The following is a 19,239-nucleotide window of genomic DNA, read 5'->3' as shown; positions in this document are numbered from 1 at the left end:
CGCATCATATAAATGTACTAACTACTTTTATCAATATATACTTATACCATTATGATGTAAGCAATTACAACTAAATCGAATGGTTAACATCAGTGTAAAATATCCAATGAAGGTCAATTCAACTGGTCAGAGGTATTCTCGGTTTTACCCAAAGTCTTGACTTCGATCTTTAGGGATAACAAAACCTTAGAGTTTTTCCCTCTGGACACTTGTAACTAGAGATGTGCATGGTCCAGTTTGGACAGTTTTAGCCAAAAATCTCAACCAAACCAATACATACGGTTTCATGATTTTTCAAACCAATCCGTCCAAATTGTTATGTCGAACCAAACCAACCAAAACCAATTAATCCGGTTGTTAAGCGGTCTTTTATTTTTTGAAATTAAATGTACAAAAGCATAAAATAATACGTAGCATCTAAGATTCGATATCATGACATAACAAAATATTCATAAGTCTTATAAGACAAACAAACATAACAATTTAGGATTCGATATATATCATGTCTACAACTTTGACAAATAATAAGTATATACAATTTACATTATTAACTATTAATATAGATATAAACTTACATTTATTAAAAGTAAATGGTCCGGTTTGATTTTACCAGATTGTATAATATCTAAAACCAAAACCAAACCATACAAATGGTTTACGGAAAAAACAAACCGACGGTTTAAAATTTTGATTTAAAACCAACCAATCCGTCCAAATACCCCGGTTTAAATGGTTTAGCCGGTTTGGACCAAACCATGCACATCCCTACTTGTAATGGCTCTTAGTCAACTTCTCGTTGTCTAAAGTACGTGCAAGGCTAGTTATGCAGTTTCATACGCATTCAAATGGCTCAATGCTAAAAGATTAATCAAAGACTGAAATCATTGACAAAACGTCAATTCTCTTATAACTCAATAATAATTAATTCAACTGAATTTTACATTAATCAAAATCATTATTTATACTAATCCTAACACCCCTAAAATAGGAAACAAATCGATCCATAATTGAAAAATATAACTTACAAAATTAAAAGATAACAAATAATATAAAAAGATTACTTATTAAAATAAAGGATATTGTGGGTTGGGACGGGTCACGGGTCCTCTGCATCAGCTAGCTTCACCATTATACGGTGAGACTTTCTCGATGTCGTATACCGACAGAATGTTCGAAAAAAAATAAACATCCGTGTATAATTAAGCGTTTAATTCTTATCCTTGCAAAATCAAAGATCCTTTCCTAACTAATTAGTTATAACTTTGAAGTAGTTTTTTTTACCTTACGTATGGGTCATACTGTCTACATACACCCCAACATCTCCATATATACATGTTTTTGGGACTCATAACATGTGATAGAATATATTGAATATTACCTAATTTCTACCATACATTATAATAAAAAGAGTTTTAGATAAACATTAAAATTGTTGGAATATATAACTAAATATCTTTAAACACGAGTACGCAACGGAAGCAAATCAAAGTATGTATTAAATAATTAACCTTGAAATAGGATTAAGGATTACCTTATAAAGTAGATGAATAAAGTGAAGAACTTTAAAGGATTTGAAGTAAATCTCTCTACGATCGCACACTAGACACCTCTTATATCGTATGCTAATACCTTGATCATGAATCGAACAACCCTTTGTTAATCTCCATTCCATTCGACACCCCTTGGAACCAAACCATGTAGTTGTCGTGTAACATTCATAATATAATTAATACTAAGCAATTAATGCAAAGTATTAATATATATATATATATATATATATGATGTATGGCCGAATGAAGTGAAAAACCGAAAACCCCTTTGTGGGTTTCGGTCGATCATTAGAGAGAAGAGAGGAGAATTGTTTGTGTAATTGAATGAATAAAACCCTTAAACTTAAGCCCCTATTTATAGGACTAATTCATAGGGTTTTAATCTTGGTGACCAAGTAATCTTAAGGCCTAAAAGCCTTGAAATTTTCAGCCCCTTATATTAGGAATTAGTGTCCAACTCTAATTTCCTTATTTCACATTTTAACCTCCTTTTAATTAATTAAATACAACTAACCATTTAACTTATTTAAATTAATTATTTAAGTGATCAAACTAATCAGTATATTACTTTAATATATTAATTAATAATAGAGAGTTACCGTGTCATTTCGTGTGACCCCGTAGGCTTAAATCATTTCCGAACATACGTTCATTTTACGTGATCATATTCTAACAAAAATTACGTAATCCATTGAATTTTTCTTTTGTTAATATATGTCTCGGACAATATTCAACAGTTGAGCTGTTTTCGGTTTTTTGTATATTTTTGTGCTATACCTGATCGATAATGTAAGAGTTGTTCTTTTGCTTCGAAGTTTATAACTTGCAATTTAGTAAAAGAAAAACAAAAATTAAAGATCCCTTTATAACCGTGAATCTAGAGTATCAAGTAAAACAATGACCGTCTAACATTGGTGATATCTGATTACGTATAAAATCATTTTATTTTTTCTTTTGAATCCAATGAAAAGGGACAAAAAGAACAAAGACATGAAAGACAGATAATTAAGGGAATAAAGAAAGGTGTACTAAAAACATTTTCTTTTCTTCGTTATAATATAATAAATATTTTTAAAAGATGAAATTTTGTTGTATACTGGAGAATAAGTATAAGAAAAAACAAACATTCACTAGGCTTGGAGGTTGGAACTATCACATACTTCATAGATTCATTTTGCTTCATTACGGGTGGCATGTTTTACTCTTTAATTGTTTGCTAATTCATCTTCATCTTGATGGCATTTCTTATGGTGTAAATAGTTATTATTTTTTTTATTTAATTATTTTACAAAACAAATCCTGTGGGTACGTACGCATGTTAATTTATTACACGTCTAACGTCTGTCAAATCCTATACTTCTAATTGGGCTTAAAAACAATATTGTATGTTACATTTGTCATCAGTTGATGCTGTTTGAGATCTTCTAATAATTCCAAGATATACATGTCAGAATATTTGTTTTTCTATCTATTTATTTATTAAACAAAAAGAGAAGGATGAAGACGAAATAAAACTTACAAAACTCTTGACTATTAAATGAAACAAAACTCTATATTATGATTGTAGACATTATATAATATACTAGCATGGATATTCTATGAACGACTATCCATTACAGAGAGAAAAAAAAGGTATATAATCAAGTAATTAACATTTAACAATATATAAACAAATCGGCATACAATAATTAAGTGAATAAATTTATTTGTATAAGTAGGGGGTGTGCTTGAACAAAGCCGATCAGAATAAGGTTGATGTTTTCTTGATATCAAAAACACATATTATTAATTTATTATTATTATTTTCTTTTTAAAGATATGTAAAGAGTAAGGACGTCTAAAGAAACCTTTAGCATTGTAGACCGTCTATGTTGGGATGAAAATTATGATGTGCATGTCAACTCCGATAACTAAAATCTGTAGGAGACTAAGACCAATTGATTAACGTTAGGTGGTTGCTTATATTTATATCAACTAAGCGATATAGGACTTGCTAGAATACATATTGTGAGTTTACTTTATTTATTTATTTTGTAAAATATGACAGAAAAAGAATTAAGTAGAAAGACAAAGAACAAAAGAGGACATATGATCCCTCAGGAATTTCTTAATTGATCGATAGGAACATTCTATTGTCCTCAATATCATCGACACTCCTTTTTGTTTTTATTAATGATCATTTCCATATACAAAAAAAAAAAAGAAAAGTAAATAAAAAACAAACCAGCTAAATGTTACTAGCTTGTAGAGAAGTGTAGGTTGACATTTTTCTATCTGTTTGTATGTCTAGTAAATGCAAAATGATCGAACTCAATCTGTTTGTCAATATGAATTGTTGCTTGAAAAGAAAGTTATTGGGCCTCTATATGATTTTTACAATGAGATTTGGGCTTAAGTCAGCTGAATGGCCCAAATATTTACGAAATTGATTCATGTAAAATTGGGCTACTTAAGAGATAATAGAAAAAGATTACCACATAGGAAAGTGGAGTTCTAAGAACAAGTTAAACTTTAACTGTTAAAATGATGCTTTCCTACTTTCTTCCTAATTAGCATATATATGCATATGTACGTATAGATGCGAGTGTTGGGAGGTCCATTATGTCGCGTTTCAGTATCTATGCTACTAAAACGTAGCCATAACCCGAAGTGTCAGTTTAACCTTTGACAGTGTACACTTTACTTTCTCTTTCCATGGTCTGGCCTTTGTAATCTTGATCAGTAATTCATTTTAATATTTTGAATGCCGTGTATCAGAATACTTTTCCCAAACTTTGCAACCCAAATGTTTGTTACAGAAAATAACAGTATTTAAAAAATTTGATTATTAGTAACACTGTACCAGACTAGTTTAGTACATGAAATCATGCATGCCAGAGTGAAAAATATATATATATAAAAAATTACCCTCAATACCTTTTAAACTTGCTGCATTGAGTTGTAAGGTAAATCAGAATTATTCGGCTAGGTGGGCATATGAACTAGACAAGCCACTAAGAATATGTATCTTGTATCTTACGCAGTATAAATTGCCAATTCAATAATGCTATGGCTATTGATAATATGCATCACTAGCATGTTTAACCAAAATACCAAAGCAGTAACATCTAGCTGTTACTCACATAGAACACCTGAGACTGACTATTCAAAATTCAGATAGCCTGCAATGAGTTACAACTTACAAACATAGACAGCTGTAGCTATAATGTATCACTTCAAATACGGAAAGATTAAAGTCATTAATTCCACGGAGTAATGATGAATTGTACCTAGTGTATCATCAGTTTTGCTTCAGGTTTGTTCCTTCAAGTAAGTCATCTGGTTACTCTATAAACCAATTGAGAACCAGGTATTCTCGTCTCATATCTTCCCTAGTAAAACATGTACTCAAAGCTAATGTACGGAACATAAAAGATAAGATGATTGGACTACTGGCTATGGGTTGACAGGGCCTGCACTTGGAGTTGCCTCATCTCCCGAGTCATCCTCATCTTCACTTGGCTCCCCATCACTCGATTTATCTTCTGGAACCATACCAATGTCTTCTGGCTTGGCGTATTTTTGGCAGTACTCTTTTCATGCAAAAAACACATGAATATATCAGTTTCAAAAACATTAAAACCTAAAGCATATGAACTTGTTTAAACTGTTCTACAGTATGTAGAGAAGCATAACTAAACCCAACACCATATGACACCATATATATATGCTCCAGCACAATTTATTTGATACATCAATACATATCAATATATCATAGGTTTGACTTTAAAGTTTACTTAACTATAAGTCATATTAACCTAAGTTTATATAGTAGAAAGCAAACGAGAACAAATATTACATTCTAGGAGTTTAATATATCAGGTACCTTTGACTTTATCTTGATAAGCCACCCGATCATTTAGAAAAAGGGCTGCAGCATCTTCATTCATTGGATCTTCAGCGTTCGGGTCATCCAAAAGTACCGGAAGGAAGATGTCAAACACATGGTTTAACTCTGTAATAAGGCAGACACAACTATTAGGCATTGTGATCATAGTGCTCCAAGACCTAACCCTATACGGCTATACCAGATTACCAGCATAGCTTTAATTACAAAAGTTTCAGAGTTATCATTTTTGAAAGTCACAGTAATAACTTTAATTACACACACTTTTCAAATACCACATGGTTGATTATTAGAACATACATAAAGAAATGCAACTACATCCCATGATAACCACAATTTATCCAACACATGGTTTTTAGAAAATCATTTTGACATTTTTTTAGAACACCAAACTATTAAATTTAATGGACTTAATGTGGCAAATTCATACAATTTACTTTCGTAAACAAACTTATAAAGGGGTCAATTTGGGTTATGTTTGAATTATAACGGGTCAAATGGATAGAACTAAAAGCACTTGCATAATAGAAAACGAGTTGAATCAATGGCATTAAAGGTTTCATGTTCGACCAAATAGATACTTCTGTATTTAACTGGTGAACGAGTCAAGCTTGGTTATGTTCAATCTCTAATAGGTCCCGTGAGTAAAATCAAAATAGTTTACCTTAAAAGACTGAAAGGTCAAATGGGTCAAACATCACTCAAAGAGTCAAAGTGTTACTGGTTAACAGCTTAAATGGTTCGATTAAAAAAGTAGCTAGTTATATGCAATCACACTTTTTGAACGGTTAGCGGGCATGCACCTCTAAACTCAACTAGTTTTCATAAGGTTGATGATGAAAGATAAGTAATTGTTCTCAGAGACTTTCTAAATATGAAAATATTGTATTTAGCATGAGAATGAAGGAGTATGAGGAGAGTGATTTTCTATACCAAACATGGGACTCCACTCTTTATTGATCACATTTAAGCACACTGCACCAGTCCTGAAAAAGGTTATTATGTGCACAAAAATGTTAGAATTTTCAACTAAATTTCATGATTAACATCAATATGTTCATAATGCCACTCACAAAAGAAGAACACTTACAGAAAGTCAACATTTGGATGGAACATTTTGTTTACAAACCCAATGGATGGAGAGGAATAGGGGTAGTCCTCTTGAAGCTCAACCCTTACTTTCCACACACCTCCAGAGTAAGGAGCTGCATTGTTTCATGATGAAATTCGAGAAAATTAAGATAAAAGAGCAGATAATCATGCTACAAAGATTATAAATCATTTGGATATGCATTCAGAGTGATGATTCAGTTTAGAGGTTCAGATACAAGTAATGACGACACCTTTAATGACGAAAAGAAAAAAGTTTCAACAGTTTAAGTGGTTGCCTTATAAGAACAACTTGGGCAACTTTAGCCCGTTTAACAGATTTGACCCGTTTCTTTTTTTGCTAGCTACCCACTTACCCCATTTGACCCTTTATCAGTGAAAATGACCCGAACCAATAGATTCACATACGAAAACAAGTCAAAACTGCCATATGTAACCGATTCTTTGAGGCATTTTAACCATGAAAGGGCGAATAAAAGTACAAAAGGAAAAAGCGAGAACATCATGTTTTGAATGAGTAAAATGATGCGCAATTTAAGAAGTAACGGAACATTAAATTCTCTTTAAGAAAGATTCTCAGGTTCTCAGTTCCATGAACCGATTTCGATCAGATCAGAAAATGGGATACATTATATAAAATCGTTATTATTATTCTTTACATAAAAAGATTTAAGAAACAATACTATCACAATATCTATATACTTTATTGAATATGAACTAATGAACATATCCAATTATCCATATCTTTCGAGACCCAAAAATCAAACTCCATTTGACCCAAAAAAAAGTCATATATATTACCAGTTTAACAACATAAAGTAGCGATAGTATACACATACAGCCATATATCGCAAGAAAACGATTAAGAATCAAATGCAAAACTAATCAAGATTGATTTCAACAGATTCCCACATACAAAAAAAGAACCGATCATTAGTTATACTTACTGTTCGGAGGTCCATGAAAACGCACAAAGAATTCTTTCATATCATCATTGTTCATCTGAACGTGGTAATCACTCATCATTCTGCAAGTTATAAAAACAAAAGATTAAAAAAGTGGAAGACGAAAGTAGAAGTGAAAAGAAATCAGAAGAGAAGTTATCAAGTAACAAACAGTTTCATCAAGTCCGTTTGTTTGCGTTTGTTTGAAGAGTTAGGATCCGCCATGGTTTCTTTCCTTTTCTTCTTCTTCTTTTTCTTCAAGATTTCAGTAAACGAAAATGTATGGCAATGTGGGTGGGTTGGATATTTTCTTGATTGTTATTGAGTTGTTAAATGGAAGAGAGGGAAATATAATGTGTTTATATATTACACTGGACAAAATGAAATGAAAGTCAAGATTTTCATAAACACCCCCTTGATTATTGAGAAAAGACAAATAAGTACGATTTCGGAAATCTATATCTAAAACGAATTTTTATGTCTTTTTAATCATTTGAAAAGTTGAATTTTACAGAATTTCGTGAAATGAAAGTCAAGATTTTCATAAACACCCCCTTTCTTCTTCTACGTAGTTAATTTTTGTTAGAATTGATAAAGAAGAAGAAAACATGAAATATACAAAGTAGGGGAGAAAAGTGTGTCAAATATTAATAATTAAGGGGCGAAGTAGTAAAGTAAAACTAACTAAATAACTGCCTGATTAAGTTAGTTTATGCGGTTGTTAAGTTAGTTTTTTAAGTCTTGAGCTGTATGCCTGTATATACCCATGCCTGTATATACCCATGATATAGTCGCTCACATACTCACTTACAGAAAAGTATATTTACCCAAATATTCAAGTTAGACCTACATCAAATTCTTTTTGGTGTTAATTTGTCATAAAAACAGCTAATAGTTAAAAACACAAGTGGCATATATTTAAAAAGAAAATGCTAAACAAAGATGGGCTTTAAGAAGTGATACAAGCCCAAGATTATATCCATAATTCTCACAAATGCGAGCATTCATATTAGCGTATAGAGTATAGACATTGACTGATTGACATGTGAAATTAGGTTCTTTTTTCGACATAAGAAGTTCTTAATTTATTAGTGTGTAACGTTAGGTTCTTAATTTCCAGTACAAAATTTTGAATAGTGCGATAATAGTAGTAGCTTATATTTTTTTTATTAGCGTGTAACGTTAGGTTCTTTTTTCGACAAAGAAGTTCTTAATTTACAATGGGCCGCAAGCAAAGCTGACATTCACTAGTTTAGCCAATGGTTAATGATATTTGTATCATGTTTTTGATACATTTATTATTATTGTGTATTAGTCAGTTATACAAGATGCATGAATCATTGTATCTTGTGGTAAATATATTAAAATTGATGGTACTAAGGACTAACATCACTATCCTTAGCCAATTAGTTCGAACTTGATTTTAGTGCTACCAACATGTATAAGGGAACTTCTAGCTATATTACATTTATGTTAGTGACGTGGATAGAATAGTATAGTATATGGTGATGACTTGTGACCAAATAGAGTGACAAGTGACGAGCCTTTTCTTTTATCAATTTCTGCTTCTTTTTTTCTCCTTTTGACATCACATTTACTTTAGTGGTGCAAATTGTATAAGACACATGTTATATATATATATATATATATATGACTATATCTATTCATTCGAAAGAATATTCTCAAGTAGTAACAATTAGTTAATTTAATAATTACCACACCACACACACTAGTAGTTTGCTACATCACACCTACTCCCATTTATACCAAACAAATGTCCATCACAATATCATCATCGATAATCCATCACATCAAATGTTGTGAAGACACAGTGGGTCGTCGCAAGAAAATTTCAATCGACGAAAAAAGCCTAACATGTTTCCCTGAAAAAAACCTCATCCTTAACGCCCCGACAATCAAGCCGCCTCGTCCGCGTCGAATCATCCTCGTTCGACACGGACAAAGTGAGGGAAACGTGGATGAGGGCGTTTATACCCGTGTGGCGGACCCAAAAATAGGAATAACCGAGAAAGGAAAACGTGAGGCTGAAGAATGCGGGATAAGAATACGCGAAATGATTGAAAATGAACAAGGCGTGGATGATTGGAAAGTTTATTTCTATGTTTCCCCGTACAGGAGAACTATCGAAACGCTTCGCGGGTTAGGCAAAGCGTTTGATAAGTCTCGGATTGCTGGGGTTAGAGAAGAACCAAGATTGCGCGAACAAGATTTCGGTACTAAAACGTTTTTCCTTTTTTCATCATATCCTTATCTTGAGTAAAATTTGTTTCTAGTTAGCTATAGTTAATGGTATGCAACACATGTCTGGTTATTAAGACACGATGCTTTAGGAGCTGTACTGTACAAGTATATACTAATTCGACAAGTCTTTTCCACCACATTTTTCTATCAAGGACTTCAAGGTGTTTGCGTTAGGTACGTAGTTATAAAGTGCTTATTAAGTTATTCTGGTGTCAAACCATGATCAAATATTTTTAAGAAAAATGTTTATCTATATTCGCTTATAATGCATATTACTTACCTTTTAAGACCTTTTAAGAACAAGTCTCACAAAAAAACTAAAATATCTCCTGACTTATTATTATAACACCTATTTAGATGTCCCTAATGAAATAAGTTAAAAATATATTCTGCTCTAAAATAACTACACTACCCACCTTTACATGAATAACTTACATTATTCATCGCCGTCACCGCCAACCCCACTTTGTGCCGGTTTTCCTTTAGGTAACTTTTTATATGGATCCAGATTCTCTCTATTTAGATCTACTACAGTATTAAATAAAGTTAAGGTTTCACTATCTTTCTACTCTCACAAATTATCCGCACCCCATTTGGTCTAAGAAAATATATCTTGTTAACCTAGGTTTTTTCAAACACAATAAGCTTCTTTTAGTAAGCTAATCTAAGCACCCCATTTGGTCTAAACTGGTTTAAATGTTTAACTTTTTATAATATGGTAAAAATATGAACTAATATTTCAATTTAGGTAAAATATTTTCCCTACTCTAATTTCGGGTTAGGCCAGAAATACATATTGTTTTAGAAATTACGATATATTATTTTCAAGTGGTGTATATATTTTTTAAAGTAACTTGGGTGTCATGTTAATAAACTACCAAGGTTAATTATAGATTAGTTCTAGTGCCAATAAAGATTAAATTTTGTTAGTTCTTACCGTATTGTCCATATTACAGGGAACTTCCAAGATCAAGAACAGATGAGGATTCAAAAAGCAGCTCGTGTTCGGTATGGTCGATTTTTCTACCGGTTTCCAAACGGAGAATCCGCAGCAGATGTCTATGATCGAATCACTGGTTAGCCCTCCATCCATATTAATTACTTCCATGTCATTTGTAAAGCAAAAGATAAGAGACCCACACAATATATATAACTCGAGGCAAAAACCAAAATTTTGGTGTACAATGACAACTACATCATTCTTACCAAAGGTAAATTGTCAAAAACGGCGCAGGGTTTCGGGAGACGTTGAGAACGGATATAGACATTGGAAGATTTCAGCCCCCAGGGGAACAAAGCCCTAATATGAATTTGGTGATAGTTTCACATGGTTTAACATTGAGAGTGTTCTTAATGAGATGGTACAAATGGACTGTTGAGCAATTTGAGAGGCTTAACAATATGCAGAATGGGAATATGATTGTGATGCAAACCGGCCAGGGTGGAAGATACAGTTTGTTAGTGCATCACACTGAACAACAAATGTTAGACTTCGGTCTGACTCAAGAGATGCTCGATGATCAAGAATGGTAAGATCCCTCTTCTAGTTCTGTACAAAATAAATAAGATTTCCAAGTTGCTATCTTACAAATGTTATTTTTCGTGGTTTTTAAGGCAAAAATCAGCAAAGCCAGGCGAACTAAACTATGAATGGTTAACCAGCGGACCATCCTTCTTCACCCATTTAGAGAATGACAATGGAAGACTCAGCTAAACACTAAAGATTTAGGCGGTAGCAAATTTTATAATTTCAATAGCTACTGAAATAGTTACTATGGTTTGTGCATGTGATATCAAGACTACAACGAACAGATGTCAAGAGTTTATAAGAATGTTTATAGAGTTTATTAATGTAACTTCAATTCTTTGCATGATTCGGCTCAGTGCAATCTTCCAAGGTATATGTACGCCTGTAACTTTCTTTAAACACACAAGCAAGAAAGATTCTCAAAATCCACAGGCACACCGGCCAACAAGATTGTATGAAAGAAATTTGAAATTATATCATGATTTCAAGGTAAACTAATAGTAGCCTCTAGGAGCTATAAGGAGAGATCTATTCGGGGGGAAAAAACTATAAAAAAAAAAAAAAAAAGTGAATGCAAAACAAAGACTAGACTAATCTGAATGCCAATTAAACCCAAGCCAGCCAGAACCAGAGAGCAGCAAGATTCAAGCTGAAAAAGTAGAAATTTCACTAAGGTTTAATGCTAGAGGAATGTATGTGTATTCCCAATTCCTCTTCCCTAAATACAGCAAGGGCAACAAGCACAAAACGAATGATCAGATGGCTTAGTTAGGGCCCAACATTGGTTTTAATATCATCACCTTTCACGGCTTCATTAGGCATTGAGTCAAGGTTAGTAGTACTAGTTGTAGTAGTAGACTGGTCTTTATCTTCTTTAGGGTGTTTAGCTAAATCATCCTCTGTGTGTTCACTTTCTTTTGGATCTTTCCCTTCTCTAGACCGCCTTTTCAAGTCACTATCTTCCCTCACCCGCCTTGGAAAGTCACGAAATCTGCTATCTGTTCCATTGCTGCTTGGTTTAGGGCTGGAATCAGAGTTCAGATTTTCTCGTGCAAGGAGTTCCAAAGCATGTTGGTCACGAGCATCAAACCCACGGCCAAGCTCGTCTTCATCAAAGTGGAAGCGCTTTGTTGGGGTGTCCATGTTGTACCGCCTAACAAACCCGCCACGTCTGTAGCCATTATCGGGTCGATCACTGTCATTTCCCACATACCTGGGCCGGCTTCTCCCAGATTCTTTTAGGTCAGAGAAATGTCCCGGATGTCCAGATCTATAGTACTCGTTCTGTTTCTTTCTTGAATCATAAAAACTAAACCTTTCCCCCTGTGGTGCATTAGTCCTCCCAGGTGGAGGTGATCTTCTGTCAAAAACAGGCCGATCCTTGTAATTTACCCATCTGGAACTCATTGGAGATGAATTATTGTTTCGAGGTCCTGAATTATAATCATTTGCATGGTCTCGACAATTGGGAGATCTAGGCCGCCGGATTCTAGTATCATGTCTGAAATCAGGAGATCTACTGCGGCGTCTAAAACCAGTATTACCAATTGGAGAACGAGTTCGAGGTCTCGAAGGTGATCGTGAATTGGATTGGTGATGTTGATAAGAAGTATTTCCTCTTCTTTCTATAGGTGAAAAACAGCGGCGTCTCCTAGGGAAGGGACGTGGATATTCTGTCAGATATTCATCACATTCGTCTGCAGGTCCATTATATCGTCCCCGGGGTCCCTCATCATCAAGCAGTGTACCATATCTCACAGATCTCCCCCGTCCCCTCCCCCGACCCAGATTCACAAACCTATCATGACCTGTGTCTCCAGATGGTCTCAGACCTAAACGTGCACGAAAATCTTGTGCTTCCCGATTCAATGGCGACCTGCTTCTAAAAGGTCGACGGGTAACATATGATGAAGTATTAGATCTGCCACGGCGACTTGAATCCATACCACCTTCATTTGCTATATTATCCACGGTTCTAGAATCCTCTAGCATAGAACGAGCGAAAGAGGGACCCTGGTAAGATGGCGAAGAAAGGCGCTTAGGATCCCTACCCCTTTCTGGGGAACGATTCCACATACCAGCTCCCCGGCCACTAGAACGATGATGAGGCGAGTATCTACCCCGTCCAAAAGATCTTAATCGATCCGATTCCCTCTCTGGTCTTGGAGTAAAACCATCGTCAGCCTTGGAACTGTAAATACAAACATCATTAGTAACAACAATTGAGCTATAGACCAAACTCAAATCAACAAGATTATAGAGAATATTACCTGCATCCTTGCATCCGGAATCTATCCCTGCCAACATACTCATCACGAGTTGATGGACCTGCAATACGAGTTAGTGATTCTTTTTGATAGAATCTTGAGCCTTCAGCTCTCATCTCAACATCCCCGGTTTCAAATCTGTCTTTTTGTTCACCATAGAAGAACTTTCGACCAGTGAAGTTTCTGGTTTTGGCGAAATTATTTGAAGAAATTCGTTGATTTTCAGGTAAAATATCCCATCCTGAAACATTCATCTTCCACTCTGAGTGGTTTGCATTCTGCACAATATGCTGTCTTTCACGGTTTTCTTGACCATTGCTTTTTTCATTTGGTACCGAACCAGATAATATCCCATCACTGCTGTTAAGTTTCTCTGGCAACACCAAATTAGATGTTAAATCTGCTTCTCTTCCAAATCCGGCTTCAATGGCATTTACCATTCCCGAGGAACCACCTTGTCCATTTTGAGAGCTAGTTTCACGGGGATCAACAACACGCAGGTTATAATCATCTTCTCTGTTTTCCATATCGTATTCGTATTCTTCATTATTTAACTCACATCCTTTCCAAGCATGCATACTCGATTCCCTTAGTTCTCCATCTTCGTATTGGGAATCATATCCCACTGAGAGCTCGTCCTGTTTATCAACCCCATATCCAGCTCTATTATCACTCTGCAAATTAGCATAACCAAATCCATTCTCCAATGGCGCCTCAGCATCAGAGCGAGCAGCATCATGCATGAAAGAAATTGCAGCAGGTTGGTCCTCCACCATCACTGATGAGGGTCCCACAAGCTGAGCACCAAAGGTAATCTGATCTACCGGTTTCAAACCTTCTTTATCAGCTTCTTCCTTGATGACCATATTCTCCACAGCAACCACATTGGTAGTTAACTCCATTTTCGTCATGGCTTCATCATCAACTTTATTAAAAGTGACCTCCCTCCAAAGCGGTCCATTTTCTGAAGATGTTGCACTTGCAAGTGATAAATCATGTTTAGGCATGACCGTTTCTGTGGCAGTAGCAGTAGAGTCAACAATTGTAGGCGAAAAACCAACATTCTCTTTAGAAGAATGCAACGTTAGACAATGATCAAAACCAGGAGGTACAGAACAATCCATTGACAACTTTGTGTCCACTTCAGCACTACCAAAACCACTGGGGCTCTGGCTCTGGAAATTCACCCACCTTGAAAAATTACCATGTGTTGAGTTCTCCACGGTAAGGTTTCTAGTAACAGGAATAGTATCATCAACATTATCTATATTCTTGAGCTCGGTTTTCACAGCCATGGCATGTTGAGCATTACCAAATCCACAGGAGAATGGTTCACATTTTCCTAGCTTCAACTCCTCATTTTCATGAACCAAGCTTTTCAGGTGAATGGATAAATTTTGACAGCTGATGTTTTGTGATTTACTTTCAGAGATGTCTTTCGTATAACCATTCTTTTTCTCTTCCACACGTGGGTCATTGTCATTTGCAACATCAGGTGCAGAAACTTCATGCTCGTTCAGAATCGGTTCTTCCCATGCATCCATGACAGTATTCAAGTCCCAGCTGAATCTGGCATCTCGGACAGGGGACTTCTGTATGCTTGGATCCTGATTTGTCTTGCTAAATGCTAATTCCAGAGGGGCCTGTGAAGCCGAGTTATTACATGTGGATTCATCAACTTTGAATGGAGTTGTGGACATATGCGGATCAGATTCTTTGACTTTCAACTCTTGTTCATTAACTTCAGCAGCCGTTGAAATTTCATGATTCTTGTTCACAGATGAGACAATTCCTGACCCCTCAGAGTGATCCGCTTCAGCTCCTAAACTGTTACTACATGCTGCAGCAGCAAGTATAGATATGCCAGAGAAGTCATCATCCTTCACGAGCTTCTTTACATCCAGCTTTTCATCATTGCTACCTATTCCACTAATATGAGCTCCTTCAGATACCGTAGGCAGACAATTTGCATTTGGATTTAACAGAAGCCCATGACACGAGGCTTTGGGACTTGTGGCATGTCTTTCTGCAACCCCCAGTGACAGATTAGGGTCGTTACATGGGGGAGATGACGCCCTGATTAAAAATCTCCTTTTCTTGATCGGTATGTGTTCAGCCTTTTCCCCGAAGTGGCAGCCAAGAATAGATACTCCCAACTGTTGATTTCCATAAATAAATTTTCAAAAAAAGAAACAGAACAAACATTAGCAAAAAGCGTACTTATTTTCAGACGAAACAAGCTGTTAGTCATTTGATAAATGTATAAAACACCACCTTTTCAGATTCAGAAACAGGCATTTCCAACCCTTTGAAACCTTTACTAAACAGTTCTCCGCAATCTAAACCAATTGTATTTGACCCACGAGGTCTTGTTGATGAACTTCTACAACCTTTAGAAACTTTTGTCCAGGTAAAGTCAGAATCAATCAAACTAGACAGTTCCAAAACAGTACTAAGCACACAACTTATAGACTTCTTTCCATCAACTGCAGGTCTTTCACCACAGTTGCAGGATACGGTTCTGCCACTGCTTTTGCTTGATCCAATAGCCGGGGTACATAGATGAATCTGCAAGTCCATAAACAATAAGCTCCGTCAAAAAGTCCTATAACATGAAGAACGTCATAACAAAATACTTTCAATGATTTCAACTCCCACCATTAGAGCCCCTCATTGTTTGGTCTTTGAAGGTAAGCACTCAAAATCACAGTCTGTAAAGCATCAAAGACATATACATAACAAACATAATAAGTCTACACACGAAGCAATTAATGCAAAAGTGATTTCATGTCGCCGCCAAAAATATTTCCGTTATATTTCAAAAGATCTATTTTTAGATCTTAATATAACTAACCAACCCAAGATCTGTATTAAAACATATAGCCTATGGCATTGTAAGTCAAACATACAAACATAAATCAGCTCGAAAGCAAAGAGAAACTTTCTACAAAAGGGAGTCAACTCTATTAAGGCAATCGTTGCAACATGTGACGGATCGACAGCCTTCCATTCCATCACAATCATGTGAATCATCTAAGTGGCAAAGCATAACATGTGATCAGACTTTAATCCAACAGAGTTGCCAGATCCCTAATCTCCATTAAGACAGAAACCTGACTAGTAAAAGCCATTCCATCCATCCTTTTTCGCCTCGAACCCATCTATTCTTACTTAACTCAGATTTAGAGAACCCTAATTTAACCTGTAACACCACTTGGTGAATAACTCAAATTAGATCCCAAAATGTACTAAAACCCTAAGTAGACATAAACCACAGATCCACCAAGCAAGATATAAAGCATTAACAAGATTCCGAAAAAAACGAGTTCTTCAATGATTCAAGAAACCTTCTTTCTTGAATAACTCAAATTTCCTCTTCAAACAAAACCACTTCCAAATCATTAATAACCATCCACAACCATCAAATCTCAACAATATATCAAAAACACATAACATATACATACAACATATACATACACACACATATACATACACACAAGTAAGCCAAGCTAGGGTTTCAAATACCTGATTAGAATCAAATTTCAAAAACCTCCAATGAATCTAACTCCACAATATTAAAAATGGCGGCCACTTAAAACCTTCTTTCTTTCTCTCTCTAAACAACTTTCTCTCACTAAAATCTATATGTATAGATATAGAGATATATGGTGATGATAAATCTCAATCTTTTATTTCTAACGATTATATTCCACACATTTCTTCATATGCCACTCTATTACGCGATCCCTTGCTTCGATTGTGTTATTATGTGTGTGTATATATATATATACACTCACACTATATGTATAGATATAGTGTGTATGTATATGTGTATAGATGTATGTGTCGCCACGAATTTTTTGACGGTTTTGCCCTTTAATTATGAAATGACGATTTTCACCCTGATTAAAAAACCACCAACCATTGTGGGAGTAGCGTGTTTAAGTTAGCCTCTCTAGTTTTTTGTCTAAAAAGTCAACCGACATACAATTATGATAAGGCTAAATAAGGCTTTATAATAATGTTTGTAGATTTAGATCTATTTGTATATGTGTGGTAAGTAAATAATTGTATGTATTTATTTATTTATTTTGGTTCATTAATGTTTATTTTTCTGAAACTAAATTGAATGATTGGTTTATTGGATGTATTTGGTCAATTTTATTTGACTTTTAAAGCATGGAAGGAGTTATTGTAAGAGATTTAGTTAGGGTGGAGGGAGTACTCACTCTACTCAATTATCCAATTAATTCTTAAATCAAAGCATTGTAACTCACAATTATCCAAATTTATCCAATTTTTACCTAAATTTTAGGCATAACATACCCTATTCTTGCCCAATTTTTTTCTTATATTTTTTTATTACATTAATATATTATTAACTTAAAACATTTTATTAAAAACTAAAATAAATATTACTCGTAAATAATAATATTAAAACATAATAAAAAGTAAAACATAAAAATAATGAGAAATAATAGTTTAGGGGTAAAAAAAAAACTTTTCAAACTGGTCATATAAAACTCATAGATATAACAATAGTTCAGGGGCCATATAAAACTCATATATTTGAAATTATCTATCTTATAAAGCATTTTGCTCTTCTTTTTTTTAAAATCTCAATTAAGTAATTGAACTACCTAAATTACACATATTATTTATTCACCAATTTAAACATCTCTACCTAATATACTTATAATAACCTTAAATCTCAATCATTCAATTTTCTCTATCTCCTCAAATCTTAACCACTCATTTTTTCTCTCTCATCCATAAATCAATTTATTCCTCTAATTCATTCAAAATCTTTTATCTCAAAAACCATATTTCGATAAATTATAAAAATGGTATGGGTGTTCTCAAAATTTCATGCTCTTCCATTAGAGGTGTCATTCGATATACTTTCGACAAATTTTGAAATCCGAGGGCGGAGCCAGTACGATTAATGCATTTGGCTATCATACTCTATGACTTGACCTATCACCCCCACCATCTCACTGCCGCAACACGCGGGCATTATCTCTCGTACTACAAATATATTATAAAGCAAATCTACTTTTAAACTTTCGATTTTTCAACATTCAACATTAATACTAAATCTCAACCACTCATTTTTTTTATCTCTCCTGAAATCTCAACCACTTATTTTTTTTTTCTCTCCTGCATAAATCATTTTATTCCTCTAATTTATTCAAAATCTTTTATTTCAAAAACTGTACATCAATAAATTATAATAATTGTCATTCGATATACTTTCGACGAATTTTTAAATCCGATGACGGAACCTGGACGGCTAAGGCATTTGGCTATCACACTCTATGACTTATCACCTCCTATTATCTATCATACTCTAAGACCTATCACCCCAATCATTTAACCGCCGCAATGCGTAGGTACTTTATCTCGTGATATATCATATATGTAAATGTTTTTACCTCTTCTTCTTGTGTAACTCGCCTGCAACTTTCTACTTTTTTTTTTTACTTATGAAACGGTCAAACTATAAATATTATTGAGGGGAACCACGTTTCCAACTTTTGAAAATCCTTACCTAACAATCGGTTTTACTACTTGAATCACTACCCGATTTGCCCTACCCGACGCCTACCTGATCGCCGATGACGGTGTAGCCGATCAGGTTCGGCAAAACCAACTCCTACCCGAGAGGTACTCCCTCCGACCTTATAGTTTG

General features: G+C 34.6%; 3 protein-coding genes across 4 annotated transcripts; 1 reads left to right on the top strand and 2 right to left on the bottom strand.

Moving 5' to 3' along the window:
• Nucleotides 1-4,945: 4,945 nt before the first annotated feature.
• Nucleotides 4,946-7,798, bottom strand: LOC122585785 (ubiquitin-conjugating enzyme E2-23 kDa-like). The gene is made up of 6 exons (XM_043757910.1): nt 7,663-7,798; nt 7,494-7,573; nt 6,527-6,641; nt 6,370-6,422; nt 5,416-5,544; nt 4,946-5,122 (listed from the first exon to the last, which is right to left on the bottom strand). Exons 1-6 carry the CDS (start codon nt 7,713-7,715, stop codon nt 4,986-4,988), a joined length of 567 nt encoding a protein of 188 aa, XP_043613845.1. The 5' UTR covers nt 7,716-7,798; the 3' UTR covers nt 4,946-4,985.
• A 1,364-nt stretch (nt 7,799-9,162) lies between these two features.
• Nucleotides 9,163-11,623, top strand: LOC122585474 (phosphoglycerate mutase-like protein AT74H). Its single transcript, XM_043757604.1, has 4 exons — nt 9,163-9,724; nt 10,709-10,828; nt 10,987-11,281; nt 11,367-11,623. The coding sequence occupies exons 1-4, from the start codon at nt 9,265-9,267 to the stop codon at nt 11,464-11,466; spliced, it is 975 nt and encodes a 324-aa protein (XP_043613539.1). The 5' UTR covers nt 9,163-9,264; the 3' UTR covers nt 11,467-11,623.
• Nucleotides 11,624-11,735: 112 nt separating this feature from the next.
• On the bottom strand, nt 11,736-17,313 carry LOC122585473. Of its 2 annotated transcripts, XM_043757602.1 has the most exons (5): nt 17,073-17,313; nt 16,206-16,749; nt 15,822-16,115; nt 13,551-15,703; nt 11,736-13,471 (listed from the first exon to the last, which is right to left on the bottom strand). In XM_043757602.1, exons 2-5 carry the CDS (start codon nt 16,206-16,208, stop codon nt 12,049-12,051), a joined length of 3,873 nt encoding a protein of 1,290 aa, XP_043613537.1. In that variant the 5' UTR covers nt 16,209-16,749; nt 17,073-17,313; the 3' UTR covers nt 11,736-12,048. The 2 variants fall into 2 exon arrangements, with proteins under 2 accessions (XP_043613537.1, XP_043613538.1); XM_043757603.1 differs by having other exon boundaries at nt 16,206-17,313.
• Nucleotides 17,314-19,239: the final 1,926 nt, after the last annotated feature.

Source organism: Erigeron canadensis, chromosome 1 (assembly GCF_010389155.1).
Source record: "Erigeron canadensis isolate Cc75 chromosome 1, C_canadensis_v1, whole genome shotgun sequence".
Lineage (NCBI taxonomy): Eukaryota > Viridiplantae > Streptophyta > Magnoliopsida > Asterales > Asteraceae > Erigeron > Erigeron canadensis.
Note: the sequence above shows the minus strand (reverse complement) of the source record. Positions and strands in the feature narration are given on the sequence as shown.

What these genes read in the sequence shown, in the direction of transcription:
- LOC122585473 (XM_043757603.1), bottom strand. An exon ending in CTGTTTCTGAATCTGAAAAG is followed by an intron (nt 15,704 to 15,821) that starts GTGGTGTTTTAT and finishes GGAAATCAACAG; the next exon opens with TTGGGAGTATCTATTCTTGG. An exon ending in TTCCGGATGCAAGGATGCAG is followed by an intron (nt 13,472 to 13,550) that starts GTAATATTCTCT and finishes TTGTATTTACAG; the next exon opens with TTCCAAGGCTGACGATGGTT.
- LOC122585474 (XM_043757604.1), top strand. Translation starts at nt 9,265, where the DNA reads ATGTCCATCACAATATCATCATCGATAATCCATCACATCAAATGTTGT. An exon ending in TGTCTATGATCGAATCACTG is followed by an intron (nt 10,829 to 10,986) that starts GTTAGCCCTCCA and finishes AAAACGGCGCAG; the next exon opens with GGTTTCGGGAGACGTTGAGA. An exon ending in ATGCTCGATGATCAAGAATG is followed by an intron (nt 11,282 to 11,366) that starts GTAAGATCCCTC and finishes GTGGTTTTTAAG; the next exon opens with GCAAAAATCAGCAAAGCCAG.
- LOC122585785 (XM_043757910.1), bottom strand. Translation starts at nt 7,715, where the DNA reads ATGGCGGATCCTAACTCTTCAAACAAACGCAAACAAACGGACTTGATG. An exon ending in CAAACGGACTTGATGAAACT is followed by an intron (nt 7,574 to 7,662) that starts GTTTGTTACTTG and finishes TATAACTTGCAG; the next exon opens with AATGATGAGTGATTACCACG. An exon ending in CATCCAAATGTTGACTTTCT is followed by an intron (nt 6,423 to 6,526) that starts GTAAGTGTTCTT and finishes AACCTTTTTCAG; the next exon opens with GACTGGTGCAGTGTGCTTAA.